Below are 16104 nucleotides of genomic sequence, written 5' to 3'. Positions count from 1 at the left end.
CGAACATCTGACTTCTTGATCGATCATATATGCTTAAATCATTGAGCGGTTGATAAATTTGCTGATTAAAGATATTACTTCGTAAATAGAGATTTAAATCGATCATCAAGTTGTGAGATTACACATTGGTTTGAGAGAAAAACGAAATATTCCTTATAATGATATGAAAGATTGTCTCTAGTAGTTTTAAAACCTTAAAAGGAAGGGAAAAGGTAGAAGAGAACAATATTTGTTAACGGTGGGCTTGACCCATTACTAATAGTATTAGCAATGGCTATTAGTAATGGTTCAAGCAGTGTGCCAACGAGGACGCTGGCCCACTAGGGAGTGGATTGTGAGATCCTATTGGTTAGAGAGGAGCACTATTTTTACAACCTTCATAAAAACCGAAAGATAATAATATCTGCTAGTCATGGTTAGACGGTCAATATCTGCTAGCCATGGTTAGACGGTTGAGCAAGTTGACTATATATATATATATATATATATATATATATTCGAATTGAAATTAATGTCATTAAATTCCAATCATGTCAAGATACTCTTTCAATGGTCTAATCCATAAGATTAATTTTTAATGCTAATCCACTTAAGCTCGCGGTTTCCTAATTTAGATTACAAAACTTAATTAATTAATCAACGCAAAATTATAACAAATATGTTTCTAATTAAGCTTAATTAAAAAAAAAAAAAAGAAAAAAGAATTAGGTGATAAAATAATTAAAGAGGAAAATGAGAGAGAAACAATGCTGCTGTCTCTTCTTCAATAAAGCTGTGTGGAAAAGAGAGAGTCCTACGCAAACCAACAAATTGGACTTATGAAGCCTATAAGCATTTTAGGCTTTTCTTTGAAAACGACTCCTAATTAATTATATTCGAACCCCACTATCGTTTATTCAATTCTTCAACTCGTTTTCAAAATATGACTCTTCTGACTCGTTGAATTTAGAATTTAAATATTGAATACGAAAATCTGTAGGCCTCTTCTAATAATCGCTCAGTACAGATTTGAAATGCTTTTGAATCTGAAACCTAGTTGGTCGAGACGTACCACTAGTAAGAAAGAGTCAATCCTAGCCTGGTTCTGTATCTAATATACGAAAGACCAAACCAAGTCCCAACAGAGGTGGAAACTACCACACTGGAATACGGGAGCAGTGAAACGCGTAGAGATCGAAAAGATACAACGACGGTGAAAGCACTTTACTAAACCGACACTGAGAGACAAAAGCTAGGAAAGCGAATATGATTAGATACCCCAATAGTCCTCGCCGTAAACAAAGGATACTAGATGATGTGCATTTCAACCCGTGCAGTACTGTAGCTAACGAATTAAGTAATTTCTCTTATACATCCAAGGGAGCGAGAGACCAAATTGTAGTCTAATAACTTTTGGATGAGCCAATATTTATTTTGCTTCAATTTTCTACTCTCTATTTCCTCTTTGTCTGTTGTTCTGCAAGCTCTGTATCCTTTGTCGACACCATTACCCATTATAGGAAAGTAAAAAGTTGTTTCCTTTGCCCACTCTGTAAATCAATCCAACAAACAGTTCAAAAGATTGTTCTACTTATTTCAGTTGTCATCAAATTCATCTTTAAAAATTATACATATTTTTCAACTTTTTTTTCTACAAAATAATTGAATATTTAGCTAAATTAGCTTCCAAAATTAGTATGTTTTTTATATTAAAAAAGGTTCAGGAGCGAAGATGCAAGACCATAAAGTAAAGGACAGAAGTAGATGCAAACATACCGAGTTCAAGAGTGAAAGAAGGCAGAGGCAATGGAATTGCGAGACCGGAAAGTAAAGGACAGAAGATGAACCTATTTACCTATCTCGTGAAATAAGGAAAAGGTTCAGTAGTAATTAAACAAAGAAACATAAAATAAATAATAGTAGAAAAACTCGGTGCTAAACAATTTAATTCTTTTTTTCACCCAATACTCCTAAAAATTATTTTCAAATATATATATATATATATATATATATATATATATATATATATATATATATATATATATATATTTTGTGATGTTCCACATTGGTGGAGGAGGAGAACAAACCACAAACCACCATTTATAATGGTGTGAAAATCTTCCCCTGGTAGCGCGTTTTAAAGCCTTGAAGGGAAGCTTGAAAGGGAAAACCCAAAAAGGACAATATCTGCTAGCATTGGATCTGGGGCGTTACAAATGATATCAGAGCTAGACACTGGACGATGTGTCAGCCTTCTCGCTGTTCCCCAAAGGGAGGTAGATACGAGGCAGTGTGCCAATAAGGACGCTAGGCCCCGAAGGGGAGTGGATTTGGGGGCGGTCCCAATTGATAGGAGGAAGGAAAGAGTGTCAGCGAAGACGCTGGGCAAACCACCATTTATAAGGGTGTAGAAACCTTCTCCTAACAGACGCGTTTTTAAGCTTTCTGGGCAAACCACCATTTATAAGGGTGTGGAAACCTTCTCCTAACAGACGCGTTTTAAAGCTTTCTGGGCAAACCACCATTTATAAGGGTGTGGAAACCTTCTCCTAACATACGCGTTTTAAAGCTTTCTGGGCAAACCACCATTTATAAGGGTGTGGAAACCTTCTCCTAGCAGACGCGTTTTAAAGCTTACTGGGCAAACCACCATTTATAAGAGTATGGAAACCTTCCCTTAACAGACGCATTTTAAAGCCTTGAGGGAAAGTCCAAAAGGGATTTATAAGAGTGTGGAAACCTTTCCCTAGCAGACACGTTTTAAAGCTTGCTGGGCAAAACACCATTTACAAGGGTGTGGAAACCTTCCCCTAATAGACGAGTTTTAAACCCTTGAGTGAAAGCTCAAAAGAGAAAGCTCAAAAACGACAATATCTACTAGTAGTGGATCGATAAAAATAAAAATAAAAATAAAAAAGTCATACCAGAAAAGGGTTGATGTATTATTTAATGGCAGGCTTTGTTTTTAAAGTGTAAAGTGGCGACTGGGGAACCTGGATGAAAGATTTCTGCCAATATTCCTAACAAAATATTTCAACAGAACAATAATGGTTTCACTTTCGCATGCATGCACAGGTCAAAAGCAAGGCATAACACAAGCCACTTTCTCACGTGAGAATATTTCCTGAATTTACAAGAATACCCCTGCATTTGCACGTGTAACAGGAGGCTGTAATTCTTTCTCCTTCAGAAATAAAAGTTATAAAAAAAAAAAAAAAACACACACAACTATAAATTTCATTACCTGATTCAGATGAACATAATAACAGGTGATTAGAGTGATTGTTACTCACACGTTAAGATGTTGGAAGCTTCACAAGAAATGCTGGTTAATCCAAACCTCAGCTCCACAAAATCCTTCGGCCAAAACAAGCTGAAAATCATGAGAGTTTGGAACCAGCATCAACGGTGAGAGGATGTGTGCTTTTTTTAAAAAAAAAGAGCTAAACTGCCATGTATGTACTACTTTTTCTCTCGTTCGGATAAAAGAAGTCTTTGCGTCTTTGTGTCTTTGCTACGTTGTCGACTACGAGTAACAATCTGTTAAAAATGAACGATGGACACAAAATTAGTTGACCCCTTTGTATGATAAAGTAAGTCGTGCAAGCAATAAATTTGAATTGTCACACCATGAACAATTTCCGTATGTATGCACCCTAAGGAGAAGCAATTAACTATAACCGCCCAAGCCCAAGCTCACCGCTAGCAGATATCGTCCTCTTTGGGCTTTCCCTTCTGGGCTTCCCCTCAAGGTTTTTAAAACACGTTTGATAGGGAGGGTTTTCCATACTCTTATAAAGAATGCTTTGTTCTCACCTCCGACGTTACATTAACTTTCTCACATGCCTTTTCACCAATAATATGCAAAAAGAAAACGAAGTAAATAAATAAAATAAAACACGAGTATAATAAGAATGATCAGATTAAGAATTTTCTTCCCGGGAGAGATGCAATAGAATTAATCTTCTCCTAAAATATTTCACATTTTTGCTTTTAACACATGCTACATGTTAATTTCAACTTAATCTCAAGGAAGAACCAGTTGTCCATGACAAAAAAGTATATATATATATATATATATATATATATCAATGCATCTGATATCAGACTGAATGAAAATAAAATCTATAAATTAGTACTAAAATGGTAATGGAAGATGAAAGGTTCACTTTCACTGACAGTGATTCGATGATTGGGGTTCATGGCTTGAAGTCCCCTTCAATGCATGATAAGATCAGTATTTGATGATCTTGGTTCTTCCAATTCTATTAAGGGAGTTCAACTTTCAATGTCTCAGTAATCAAATCATATTGTCTTCAACAACTGATTCTCATGTAGTAGCTCGTGTTTTACGATCAGATAAGATAGGTCACGAAGAAAATAAGTTTATAAATTTTCGAGGCTAATCCATATTTTAATGAAGATGCTTGCCTACACCTTATGGTTCCCCCAACCTAGTCAGCTACCCTTCTGGAAAAGGAATCTTCGAAGCAAACATTCCATTGTTCTTCGTCCCATTTATTGAGATGTCGAATTGTAAATCAGTATAAGCAACGAGGAATTCGAAATTGATCAAAAAAAATCATTGTGAGAATATTAATCTCGAGCAATTCTTGGCTCTCCTTTTTTCGGAAGAAGATAATGTACCTTCTTCAAAGTTTGTGGATGACCATGTCAAAGAAGATCTTCCAATGGAGTCCATCCTCTTGATTCCTAGAAAAAAAATCATCTCTTGTTGAGTTTAAGTTTAGTTGTTCTTTAAGAACTCCCTCCCCCCCTCTATGCAGCCATGGATTCCCAGTAGCTAAGTTCGCACAACAGCCAAACGGAACGGGAAATAATTGATTTCGTGGATACCCCTTGTGATTACTAGAGCAAGGATTGGGATAGGAGAGGAAGTGGGTGCGTTCTAGACACGAAATTCATTTCAACGACTAGGTCATAAGAAGATAACATGAAATAGATTGAACTGGTGCATGTAGGGAGTATCCCTGGGCTGTGGCATCACTCTCTTTAATCCTACTTCTATCCTTTAATTTCAGTTTCATCCTTATTCTAATCTCGAACATAAATCTTTATAGAAGCTTGAGACTCGAACCAAAAGGATATAACTGTAAAATTTAAGACAATTTAGGCTGTTCGAGATCCCACATTGGTAGGAGAGGGGAACGAAGCATTCCTTATAAGGATGTGGAAACCTCTCCCTAGTAGACGCATTTTAAAACCTGGAAGGGAAACCCAAAAGGAAAGCCCGAAAGAGGACAATATCTACTATCAGTGGGCTTGGGCTATTACAATGCCGCTCCAAAAAGAACAAACACAACCTACCCTCGTAAATTAAACAGCCAGTAATCCAAATTTACGAGCAAGTTATGTCAAATTTAGACAAGATTTTTCTCCCAGTAACCTAAAACATATAAATCTTAATAGGATGCAGCTCGTCCCGATCTGTCTCCGGTCGTAACTAAGATAGATCGATTAATCTCCAAGATAAAGCGGAAGTCATCTATCGAGGACAGGACTCGGCAGACGGAAGTCTAGGAGCTTGAATAGCTTACTGAATTAGCTCAGTAAGGCCTACTCTCTTGAATCATGTACGTGAGGCGATTCTCTTAAAGATTTAGATCTAAACAACCATTGTTCTGCTAATGTGTGCTCTACAAAGCCTAAGGAATAATCTAATCCACCAATTCTTGTTCTACAAGTAATGCGCCAGCAGAAATACGATCCTAATATGCATCAATTTCTAATGTAAAACGATCCAGCAAACAAAGAGGATAATCAAACCTGAAGTTCCCTCAATACAGCAAGTAAAGCACGAAGAGATGCAGAAAGTGATCAATGGAGTTAGAAGCTAAGGACTCACCAGCTCCTGAATCTCGCCTGGAGCACTTGATTTTTTGCATCTGAAGGTGCATCTCCATGAGTAGTTGCATTCTCTGATACTCCAAATCCTTCACAAACTGCATCCGCTGCATCTCCAATTCTACCATGTGTCTCTGTTTTGCTACCTCCACTCTCTCAAATATATCGGCAATCGTCCCTATTGCGTCAGCCAGTTTCCGGTACCCTACGTCTCGGTCCTTGAACCTCGGACTCGAGAAATGATTCTCGGAATCCATATCGTCCTTTCCTTCATCGTGTTTCGAGTGTAAATCCTGGCTAAGGTGCGAATTGCAGAAACTCCCGTAGACGTGACTCAAACGACGTTTCTTAGTCCCGGATCGAGGACCAACCGGAATTTTCGGGAACAGCGACATCCCTGTAGTCGTGGCTGTCAAGGCTTTACAGTAAGAAACGGCGGCCGGCGTCGAAGACTTATGGCTGTTGCCGCCTATAAGACTGTCGAGACAAGAGAAGAACGGCCAAGCGCTGACGTACGTTCCACCGGATTCTTGAATTCTCGCCTTCTCGATCTTGTACTTCCTCTTAAGCGTATCGATACGGTTTTTACACTGAATAGCCGTACGAATTGACTTCCTCTCATGATTATGACAGGAGTTGACAGCGTCGGCGACCTCTTGCCAGTGTTTATACCTAAGGCTGCCGCGGTTCAAGTCGAGATGACGTTCGCCCCAGGCTTCGACGAGAGTGGAAGTATCGTCCAAAGTCCAACAGTCTTCGCGAACTGGAAACGTGGAAGCCGACGGCGACGGCTGCGACGGCTGCGACAGAGCCATGGGGAGTAAGGTTGAGTCCAGAGGCAGCGAGTCCGTCGGAAGGAGATGGAAGCGGTTCAGAAATGGGGGTGTTGCCGTTGCTGTTGCCGTTGCCGTTGCCGTTGCCGTTGCAGGCTTTGGATGCGGAAAGGAAGGCAGTGCAATGGGGAGAAAGGAAAGCGGTGAGGAGTGAGTGGAATGGAAAGCGGACGTGTCCAAGCAATTCCGGAACTAAGCGGCATTTGGATCCATTGCCGCGATCTTCCGCGTACTTCGTTTGTTTTTTGGGCCTTGTGCGCGCTACGGTGAATATTTGAATTCTATCAAAATTTATTTGTATTTTTTATTTAATCGATATTCTCAAAAGTATTATTTAATATTTAGTTATATACGGTTCTAGTCGATTTTGTGATTTACAAAATTAATAAATAATTTTATTAAATTTTTATTATTAAAAATTAATTTATTACCTATTTTAAAGTATTCGGATTATCTTCGATAGGGACTAAAATGTTATAAATTTACCCGTTTTGGGATTGAATCGTTAAAAACTAGAGTTTATGGACTAAATTGTAACTTTCACAAAGGGTCGAGGGCTGTAGAAAGAAAATTGCGGTACAATTGCTCGGGTAGTAGTTTTAGTTAATAACGACTTTCTCGTTTGTGGTATGTTTTAGCTCCTCAAACACGTAACATTCCACTTTCTACTTATATTCAACTGAAACAAATCAATAAAAATACATCACATTGAAAAGTCAATTGATATTGCTAATTGATATGTCGCGTTTGTTGGATGATGAAAGTCTCACGTCAGCTAATTTAGAGAATGATCATGGATTTATAATCAAAGAATAATTTTCCATTAGTATGAAACCTTCCACTCAAAGCAAAGCCATGACAGCTTATGCTCAAAATAGACAATATCATACATTGTGGAGAGTCGTGTTCATCTAACATGGTATTAGAGTCATGCCCTAAAACTTAGTCGTGTCAATCGATTGATAAATCCTCAAATGTCGAACAAAGGACTCCAAAAGAAAAAGAGTCGAGCTTCCTCGAATGTATAGTAAAAAATGACTAAGACTCCAAAAGAAAAAAGAAATCTAGCCTCGATTAAAGGGAGACTTACTTTGTTCGAGGGGGAGGTGTTCGATTCATTTATGAGTCAGCGGCCAACTATGGCTTTAAATGAATGATTATGGAGAAACAAGGTTCTTTGAGACAGCATCACATGAACAGTAATAACAAGCGGGTCCACAGATGATAGTTCTTCATAAATCAATTCGTACTATACTTCCCTTATTCTCCATGTAAATTATGGATCATCATTGTTTCTTTACAGTAATGAGTAACATTTACAGCATGCAAGACAACAAAACAACTTTACCCAACAGTGAAAATGCCCATTTTTACAGTTATTTTTTTACACTGATCTCAAGCATGAAGATAAAAAAGAACATTGAAATCCACCAAACCCAGTGAAAAGTAAAAGCATACTCACAGCCAAGTGAAATTTGGAAAGGAATTCTTCCATTGTTCTAAACTTCAGGTATAGATGATAGCAGTTCCTGATGCAAAGAAAATTGTGAGCATTATAATTTACAACATGTTTAAAGCATCATTAGGCAGTGTTGCACCATTACCTTTGAGAACTGCAGATGCAGACGGTTGGAATCGGAGCTTTTAACGGTAGACTCCTCGATGGGATCGGGAGATACGGTTGTCAAAACGGGGTTTAGACGCATTGCAAGAGAAGATTGCAAAAACGAAGCGTTTTTCAAAGTTGGCAAAGTACGTTTTAGCCAAGAGTCTGATGGAGATTTTGGTGGAGGTGGAGCGAAAGACGACCGTGATTGTGAGTAACCGCCGTGAGAACCATGTCGATTTTTCGAATCCTTCTTTCCATTAGTAGCATCTTCTGAAGTTCTCAAATCAGGGGAGTCCCAAGCAGGGCCATCGAAACTTTCATGAATGTCGGTCCCTATAAGCTTTTTGCTATCGAACTCGTGCTTGTTGCCATGTTCTCGACTATTGGAATCACTTTGTTTACTGGGTTTGAAGGGATATTGGTTGTCCAGATCAAACTTCTTGTTGTTAGCCAATTCTGAGCTTGTAAGCTTTGCACTTGTCCCTTTCATGTCCAAAGAATTTGAACTTGAATCTGGAGATTTCATCTTATGTACAGAGTCTATGTAGAGAGTTTTCTCGACTGGACTAGACGAACCGGATTCGTCGCTCAGTAATGCTTGAAAGCTGTTTAGGCTTCTTCTGTGTGGTTCGTCATATCCATCCGTCACAGAATTGATAGCTTTTTCAGTGAAACCACGAGGACTTACATTTGTATGAACAGCTCGGGACGGTTCATCTGCGTAGTTGGATTCGCCCTCGCCCTCGCCCTCGCCCTGCAAATGACTGTATAAAGAAAATATCTTCCCCTCCTGCATATTACTTTTGCTGGATTTTTCTTCTGGCTGCAGCCGAGTTCGAGTTATTCCTTGACCACGACTCGATCGTTTCTCATTTACAGCATCCTTGGAACTCTGGATTTCAAATAATACAGATTCAACAGTTTTAACTTTGCAATCGTCACAAGGCAAATAAGAGAAGAAGATGATACCTTGATTGAGCTATTACGAATTCTACGAACCGAAGTGGCTTGCATTCTCATTCCCGGTACTGGATTCAAAGGGAAGAACGAGCCCTTTAAGCAAAACCGAGGAAGAAAACCACATCCCCGAGCGGAAGTATATCCCGACTCGTCATAATCATCATCTTCATCTTCACTTTCTTCCATGAATATTTCTTTGACATGTTTTGTCTGCACGTGCACGTTCGGCCGACTCTGCCTATTCCCATTCGTTATCGTCTTTATTTCACTTGACTGCTCGATGGGAATGGTTAGTTTTCTGTTGGTATGTGGAAGTGCTTCTGATGCCATTGCCTTTGCTGCAGGCAGAAATCGATCCATCATGAAATTCCGAGCATGTGGATCCATGGAGGAGGCTGCTGCTGGAGGTTGAATTTCTGAACCATCCAATCCACTTACTCCGCTAAAACTACAATTCAAGAAGAAGGATTCCGATCGATAAAATCGATCATTTGCATCCCTGTAAACCTCCTCGCCGTCGTCTTCTTCGTCGTCATCATCGTTTCTTGACTTACAACTGGCCATCTCTTCAACTGTTTCTCTGTCATTTTTATCTAATGAATCATCTATGGGAGTAGGAACTTCTTGGTTTACTTTATGGGTTCTTCCGGGTGGGAGTTTCGGAACAAGCGGAGGCCGTTTCGAACTCTGAGTTGTTGTAGTGCCTTCATCCTTGGGTTTACCTGGAGTTTGCTCCCACACAAAAGGAACAGTTCCAGGGTTCCTCACTGGACCAGATTTCAATTCTGATTTATATACAGGAAGAGGAGGAATTTTGGGTTCAGGTCTGGTTTTTTCATGAGTTTCTGGTGATGTTCCTGTAGATGTAAAACGCCTCACAGAAAGAAGAGGTTGATCAAAATCCAGTTGTTTCTCTTCCATCAAGTTCCTTAATGAAACCATGTGGTAGTTCCTGGGCAAGACCTCGATTGTATTAAAACACTATATAGAGTAACAAAGCTCGGTTGGTGCTAAAAAAACAACCTCAGCTAAGATCGGTAACGACCCAAGTCAACCGCTAGCAGATATTGTCTTCTTTAAGCTTTCCTTCCGGATTTCCTCTCAAAGTTTTTACAACGCGTCTGCTAGGGAGTGGTTTCCACAGCCTTATAAAGAATGTTTAACCGATATGAGATCTCGCAATCCACCCCCCTTGGGTGGAGAACCAACGTCTTCGCTGGCACACCGTTCGATGTTTGGCTCTGAGACCATTTGTAACGGCTCAAAGAGGACAATTCTCATCTCCAACTGACCAATATGAGATCTCACAATTCACCCCTTGGGTGGGGGCCCAATATCCTCGCCAGCACACCGCTCAGTGTCTGGCTCTGATACCATTAATAACTGTCCAAAGAGGACAATATCTACTAGCGGTGGACTTGGGCTGTTACAGGATCAAAGTTGTTAAAACGCGTCTGCTAGGGAGAAATTTCCACAACCTTATAAGGAATGCTCCGTTCCCCTCTCCAATCGATATGGGATCTCACAATTCACCCTCTTGCGTGGGGGCCCAGCGTCCTCGCTGACACACCGCCCGGTGTCTAGCTCTGCATTTGTAACAGCCCAAACCCACCGCTAGCAGATATTGTCTCTTTTGGTTCGTTACGTATCGTCGTCAGCCTTACGGTTTTAAAACGCATCTGTTATGGAGAGGTTTCCACAACCTTATAAGAATGCTTTGTTCCTCTCTCCAATCGATATGGGATCTCACAATCCACCCCTTGTCCTTGTTGGCACACCGCTCCCCCCCCCCCCCCCCGGCCCTACATGCAGACATTGTCCTCACTGGCACACTGCTCCCCTCCACAGCCTTCTAAGCAGATATTGTCCTCGCTGGCACACCGCCTGGTATCTGGCCGATACCATTTGTAACGGCCGAAAGAGGACAATATCTACTAGCCGTGAATTTGGACAGTTACAAGATGTTTATCTGATCTACTGACTAATACATGACAAGAACTTAAGATTTTGCTTAAGCTCAATAATCAAAGGAAAACAAATAGAAACAGAGGTTTTGGGGGATTCTAAAAGAAATTTAACAGGAAATTTGGAGTTCGCATGATGCACTTTCCATCACTAATTCAAAGCCCACAAGAAATCCACTTCGAATGAACTTGGAACTCACAGAATCATTTCATCAAACAACTTATATTCATTCTCAACGCATCCTTCAATCAGCCCTCACAATAACTTAACGATCAAAACAACACTCATCCAGAATATGAGATTTCGAAGCAATAATCAGATAAACAACTTGAATTAGCTAATTCGTCCAGATTGCAGAAAGAACAGTAACATCAAACATCAAACATAAAACTCAGATAAACAATTTGATTTTAAGAAGCTATGCAGTAGCAAAAACAAACTAACCGCAATCACAGATGAAGGTAGAGAAGCCTTTTTTATGTTCGCACCGACTCAAAAACGAGTTCGATCTACTGCTTGCAGACAGCGAGCAAATACAAGCTGTATTAGCAAAAGAAATGAAGCGACAGAGAGAGAGAGAGAGAGAGAGAGAACTTTTATCCAAGAATCTGTTCCCAACCATGCATGAAAAAATTTAAAAATGAAAGAGAAAATAATAAAGAGAAAGGGACAGATAGAGAGAGAAGGTGAATTAGTGCGTGGGTCAGTGTGGAACTTGCAGGGGACGGCCATGGCAGAGGTTGAGTTTACCTGTATTTAATGGAAGACGACAAATTGTTCGTAAAGATGAATATGTAGGTTTCGTTTGGGGAAAATTTTGTATATACTCCTTTTTAAATAAAATTTAATTATCTTGGGTTCAATTCGAAATTAAATCCGATTAGGAGGAATATCCGATTTTACTATATAATTAATTGGAATTTAAATGGTATTTTAGTTTTAAAATGCTTGTATTTTAACTTTTTATTTCTGAAATTTATAAAAAATACTTTGTTTTTGTTTTTTTTTTCCTAAAATAATTCTATTTTTTAATTGATTTCTAAATTTTTATATTTTTAAAATTAATGAGGTTTCAAATATAATTTTGAATATTTATAAGTTAAATTAATATAAAAAATATATTCCTCCACTTTACAATTTATCGAAAAAAAATATCTTTGAATTTTCAAAAGTTAATGGCGTAACCCACATTCCTCTGTATTATACTTGCGCAATGCACACACTTGACTATTTGCCTTTCGTTAATAAGGGATTTTTTCTTTCATAGTCACTAATATGTTTGTTTCGTGTTTTAATTTTTGTTCTCCGAAGTTAAAAAAAGAAGAATTAAATGATATAAAATACCTATAAATTATGAGTTTTATTTGTTAGACGAACACGACTCTCCACAATGATATGATATTGTCCAATTTGAACATAAGCTCTGATGTTCTTGCTTTGGGCTTCCTCAAAATGTTTCATATCAATGGAGAAAGTATTCTTTAACTATAAACCCATGATCATTCCCTAAATTAGCCGATGGCCATTAACGTCCCACAATTGCAATTTTGTTGCACATACAATTGCAATTTTGTTGCACATAGTTTTATAAGTAAAATGTCATGTGGAGGAATAATTGGCGTAAAGAAGAAATATTTTTCAATAAAAGTATTTTTAAATATTTTTAAAAGTTAGGATTATTTATTTATTATTTTATTATTATTATTATTTGTGTCCAAAACGATTATTATTTTTTTTTTTAATGTTTTTTTAGCAGAAAAAAAAGTGCGGAGGAAAAAAGAAAAAGAGAAAAAGAAAAAGCGCGAAGCCAAAAAATGAAAAACGATTTTAGTTCAGCGCGGGGGAAGTTATCGCACCCAAACGGGCTACTGTTCGCCCTCTTGGAGGTGTGCCATTCCGCGCAGAACTGCAATCTCTGTCTCTCTGCGAGTAAATCGCATTTGCCGTAGGCGTCGATCAGCTAATTCGTCATCGTTAAATTGCAGGAAGCCCGAGCGATGAGAGCGACGATCGAGGATGCAGATGCGCGAGGTTTAATGCTTATTCAATCCACTATTTGCCGTGAGGAGAGGATTCCGGTTCAGAAGAATTGAACCATTGATGCCTGGTTGACGGTGAATGGCGGCAAACTTCGGAATCGGCACTTCACAGAAATTTATGGAGGTATGAGTTTGAAATCTGTTACTTCGAAGAGTCAAATAGTCTTGTTTAATATTGTTTAGCGTTTGAGAATTGAAGGCGATGCCAGTTAGCCAGATGGGAAATTGAGAGGTTTGAACTAAATGTTATGAGATTGAAATTTATTGATGTTCATATTTTTTGTTTGAACATTGGCGGCTGTAGCTGTTTCTTACTGCGTCATTACCCTTGAAATCCAATAGGGGAGGAATAATCGGTCCATTATACTCATACTCTCCCTGGACCAAGAAATCTGTGGTTAGGTAAAGTTTTGTCTAAATGAAGCTTATGTCACTAACCATTTGAAATTATCTATATGCTTGGAACTCTGATCTTTTATTGGTTGTTCTTGTCATGGGATTATATTCTTGAACTTCCCAACTTAAACAACTTGAGATCCTATGTCGGAGATTGGTTGGAGAGGGGAATGAGACATTCCATGTAAGGATGTAAAAACTTCTCTCTAGCAGACGCGTTTTAAAACTGTGAGGCTGATGACGATACGAAACGGGCCAAAGCGGACAATATCTGCTAGGGGTAGGTTTAGGTTATTACAAATGGTATCAGAGCCAAACACCAACGGTGTGCCAACGAGGACGCTGTCCCCCAAGAGGGTGGACTGTGAGATCCCACATCGGTTGGAGAGGGGAATGACAGAATCCTTATAAGGATGTGGAAATCTCTCCCTAACAGACACGTTTTAAAAATGTAAGCCTGACGGTGATACATAACTGGCTAAAACGGACAATATCTCCTAGCTGTGGGTTTGAGCTGTTCAAATGGTATCAGAGTTAGACATTGAACGGTGTGCCAGCAAGGTTGCTTGCTCCCAAGGGAGTGGATTGTAAGATCTCATATTAGTTGGAGAGAGGAACGAAGCATTCCTTATAAGAATGTGGAAATCTCTCCTTAACAAACGCGTTTTAAAACCGTAAGGCTGACGACAATACATAATGGGCCAAAGCAGACGATGTTTGTAAGCAGTGGGCTTGAGTTGTTACAAATGATATTAGAGTCAGACACCAAACGATGTGCTAGCGAGAACATTGGGCCCCTAAGGGGTGGATTGTGAGATTCTACATCGGTTGGAGACGGGAAAAAAACTTTCTTTATAAGCATGTAAAAATCTCTCCCTAAAGACGCATTTTAAAATCATTAGGCTGACAACTATACGTAACGAACCAAAGTAGACACTATTTACTTTGCTAGCCGTAGGTTTGGGTTGTTACAATAACCCTCGATTACTTTAAAGGTGAGATCCGATTTCTCTCAATCAACGGGAGAAGTCTGTACTGTCATTCGTTTGAGATAGTCAAAACCTTTACGAATAAATGTGTACTCTGTTTACCTTGAACTACAACTTGGAACAAGTTCTTCCTTGGGGAAAGAGTACTTTTAGGGTGGTGTTTTGTGTGGTAATGTTTCATAGGAGAGTGGTGGCGATACTCATCTGTTTAGAGGTATGTCATCTGTCTAGAAACTCTGGACGTTTTTCATTCACTTTTCCAATCCGTGTACTTTTCTGATTTGGTACTTCATGTGTGCTGTTTCTTGTTTTATTCAATATATTTCATGTCGAGGTGTTCGATTAATGGTTATCGTGCAAATTCTAAATGATGTACTTAACAAGAAACTTAGTTCTTAGATCTTACGTCGGCGTGGGAGAGGGGAACAAAACATTCTTTGTAAAGGTGTGGAAACTTCTCTCTAACATACACATTTTAAAATTATGGCGACGGCGATGTGTAACAAGCCAAAACGGATAATATTTGCTAGCGGTGGACTTAGGCTGTTACAAATGGTATAAGAACTAGACATCGTGCAATATGCCAACGAGGACACTGGGCCCTAAAGGGGGTGAATTGTGAGATCTCACATTAGTTGGAGAGGGGAACAAAGTATTTGTTATAAGAGTGAAAATTTCTCCCTAGTAGACACGTTTTAAAACCGTGAGGCTGACAACATACATAACAGACTAAAGTAAACAATATATGCTAATAGTGGGTTTGAGCTGTTACAGAAAGAGTGTTGGAGTGATGGAGAGTCATCCGTACGAATTCGTTCGAACTCCCAAAGGGATTAAATCAGTATCTGGGGATATTCAGTTTGCATTTGAATGGTCATCCAATGATCCTAGTTCTCTGTCGAGGCAAGTTAGTCTGTTGATAACGAAGAATTCTAGGTTGACTGGTGGTCAGGCTCATACAATAAAACCATGATTAATGTTGCCATATGGGACATGAAATCTTCTGTTACTCTTTAGAACTGGTTGTGATTAGATAATCTCATTTTTTTTTTCAGAAGTTCTGTTAGAGGCTTATAGATTAAATTAGTTAAGTTCAGGAGATTGTCGCAACAATTCGTTTCTTAGTTTCTTAGTCTTAAATCTATCGTATCTTTATCTAGTGGTATAGAGTTAAAGGTCCACATCATCTGGATAATCAATTCGGTTATTGTGGTCAGACTCTATTATAGATTTTTTACCACATTCTCTATAGAGCCCTCTTATTTCTTCCTTCTCCGAGCTCGAGTAATGAAAGAAGGAATCGAAAATAAAGTATCAGCAACAACAGGTTTTATTACGGGACAGTTCATGATGTTCATATCGATCTATTATATGCTTATGGGTAAACCTCATACTAGGTCTGTCGTATTTTTGGAACCATCACAAAAAAACTTTTTGATTACGAATTTACTACCAGAAAGACTAAAGAG

The 16104-nt window shown here is 38.8% G+C and overlaps 2 protein-coding genes across 11 annotated transcripts; both read right to left on the bottom strand.

Moving 5' to 3' along the window:
• Positions 1 to 1171: 1171 nt before the first annotated feature.
• On the bottom strand, positions 1172 to 6939 carry LOC111793179 (trihelix transcription factor ENAP1). Of its 10 annotated transcripts, none has more exons than XM_087123058.1 (7): positions 5846 to 6939; positions 4627 to 4692; positions 3446 to 3519; positions 3224 to 3352; positions 2904 to 3123; positions 1756 to 1834; positions 1172 to 1529 (listed from the first exon to the last, which is right to left on the bottom strand). In XM_087123058.1, the coding sequence occupies exons 1-3, from the start codon at positions 6657 to 6659 to the stop codon at positions 3506 to 3508; spliced, it is 894 nt and encodes a 297-aa protein (XP_086979184.1). In that variant the 5' UTR covers positions 6660 to 6939; the 3' UTR covers positions 1172 to 1529; positions 1756 to 1834; positions 2904 to 3123; positions 3224 to 3352; positions 3446 to 3505. The 10 variants fall into 10 exon arrangements, with proteins under 10 accessions (XP_086979184.1, XP_086979185.1, XP_086979190.1 ...); XM_087123059.1 differs by having other exon boundaries at positions 3273 to 3352; XM_087123064.1 differs by lacking the exon at positions 4627 to 4692 and adding an exon at positions 3680 to 3825 and having other exon boundaries at positions 5846 to 6938.
• Positions 6940 to 7878: 939 nt separating this feature from the next.
• LOC111793180 (uncharacterized) lies at positions 7879 to 11942 on the bottom strand. Its single transcript, XM_023674955.2, has 4 exons — positions 11656 to 11942; positions 9256 to 10198; positions 8282 to 9178; positions 7879 to 8206 (listed from the first exon to the last, which is right to left on the bottom strand). The coding sequence occupies exons 2-4, from the start codon at positions 10186 to 10188 to the stop codon at positions 8177 to 8179; spliced, it is 1860 nt and encodes a 619-aa protein (XP_023530723.2). The 5' UTR covers positions 10189 to 10198; positions 11656 to 11942; the 3' UTR covers positions 7879 to 8176.
• Positions 11943 to 16104: the final 4162 nt, after the last annotated feature.

Source organism: Cucurbita pepo, chromosome 4, assembly GCF_057944985.1.
Source record: "Cucurbita pepo subsp. pepo isolate OVF chromosome 4, ASM5794498v1, whole genome shotgun sequence".
Lineage (NCBI taxonomy): Eukaryota > Viridiplantae > Streptophyta > Magnoliopsida > Cucurbitales > Cucurbitaceae > Cucurbita > Cucurbita pepo.
Note: the sequence above shows the minus strand (reverse complement) of the source record. Positions and strands in the feature narration are given on the sequence as shown.

Excerpts from the sequence above, each read along its gene's own strand:
- LOC111793179 (XM_087123055.1), bottom strand. The coding sequence starts at position 6,659 with ATGGCTCTGTCGCAGCCGTCGCAGCCGTCGCCGTCGGCTTCCACGTTT. Across the intron at positions 4,693-5,845 it reads CAGGCGAGATTCAGGAGCTG|GAATCAAGAGGATGGACTCC; the intron begins GTGAGTCCTTAG and ends TTTTTTTTCTAG.
- LOC111793180 (XM_023674955.2), bottom strand. The coding sequence starts at position 10,188 with ATGGTTTCATTAAGGAACTTGATGGAAGAGAAACAACTGGATTTTGAT. Across the intron at positions 9,179-9,255 it reads TTCGTAATAGCTCAATCAAG|AGTTCCAAGGATGCTGTAAA; the intron begins GTATCATCTTCT and ends TTTGAAATCCAG. Across the intron at positions 8,207-8,281 it reads TGCATCTGCAGTTCTCAAAG|GAACTGCTATCATCTATACC; the intron begins GTAATGGTGCAA and ends TCTTTGCATCAG.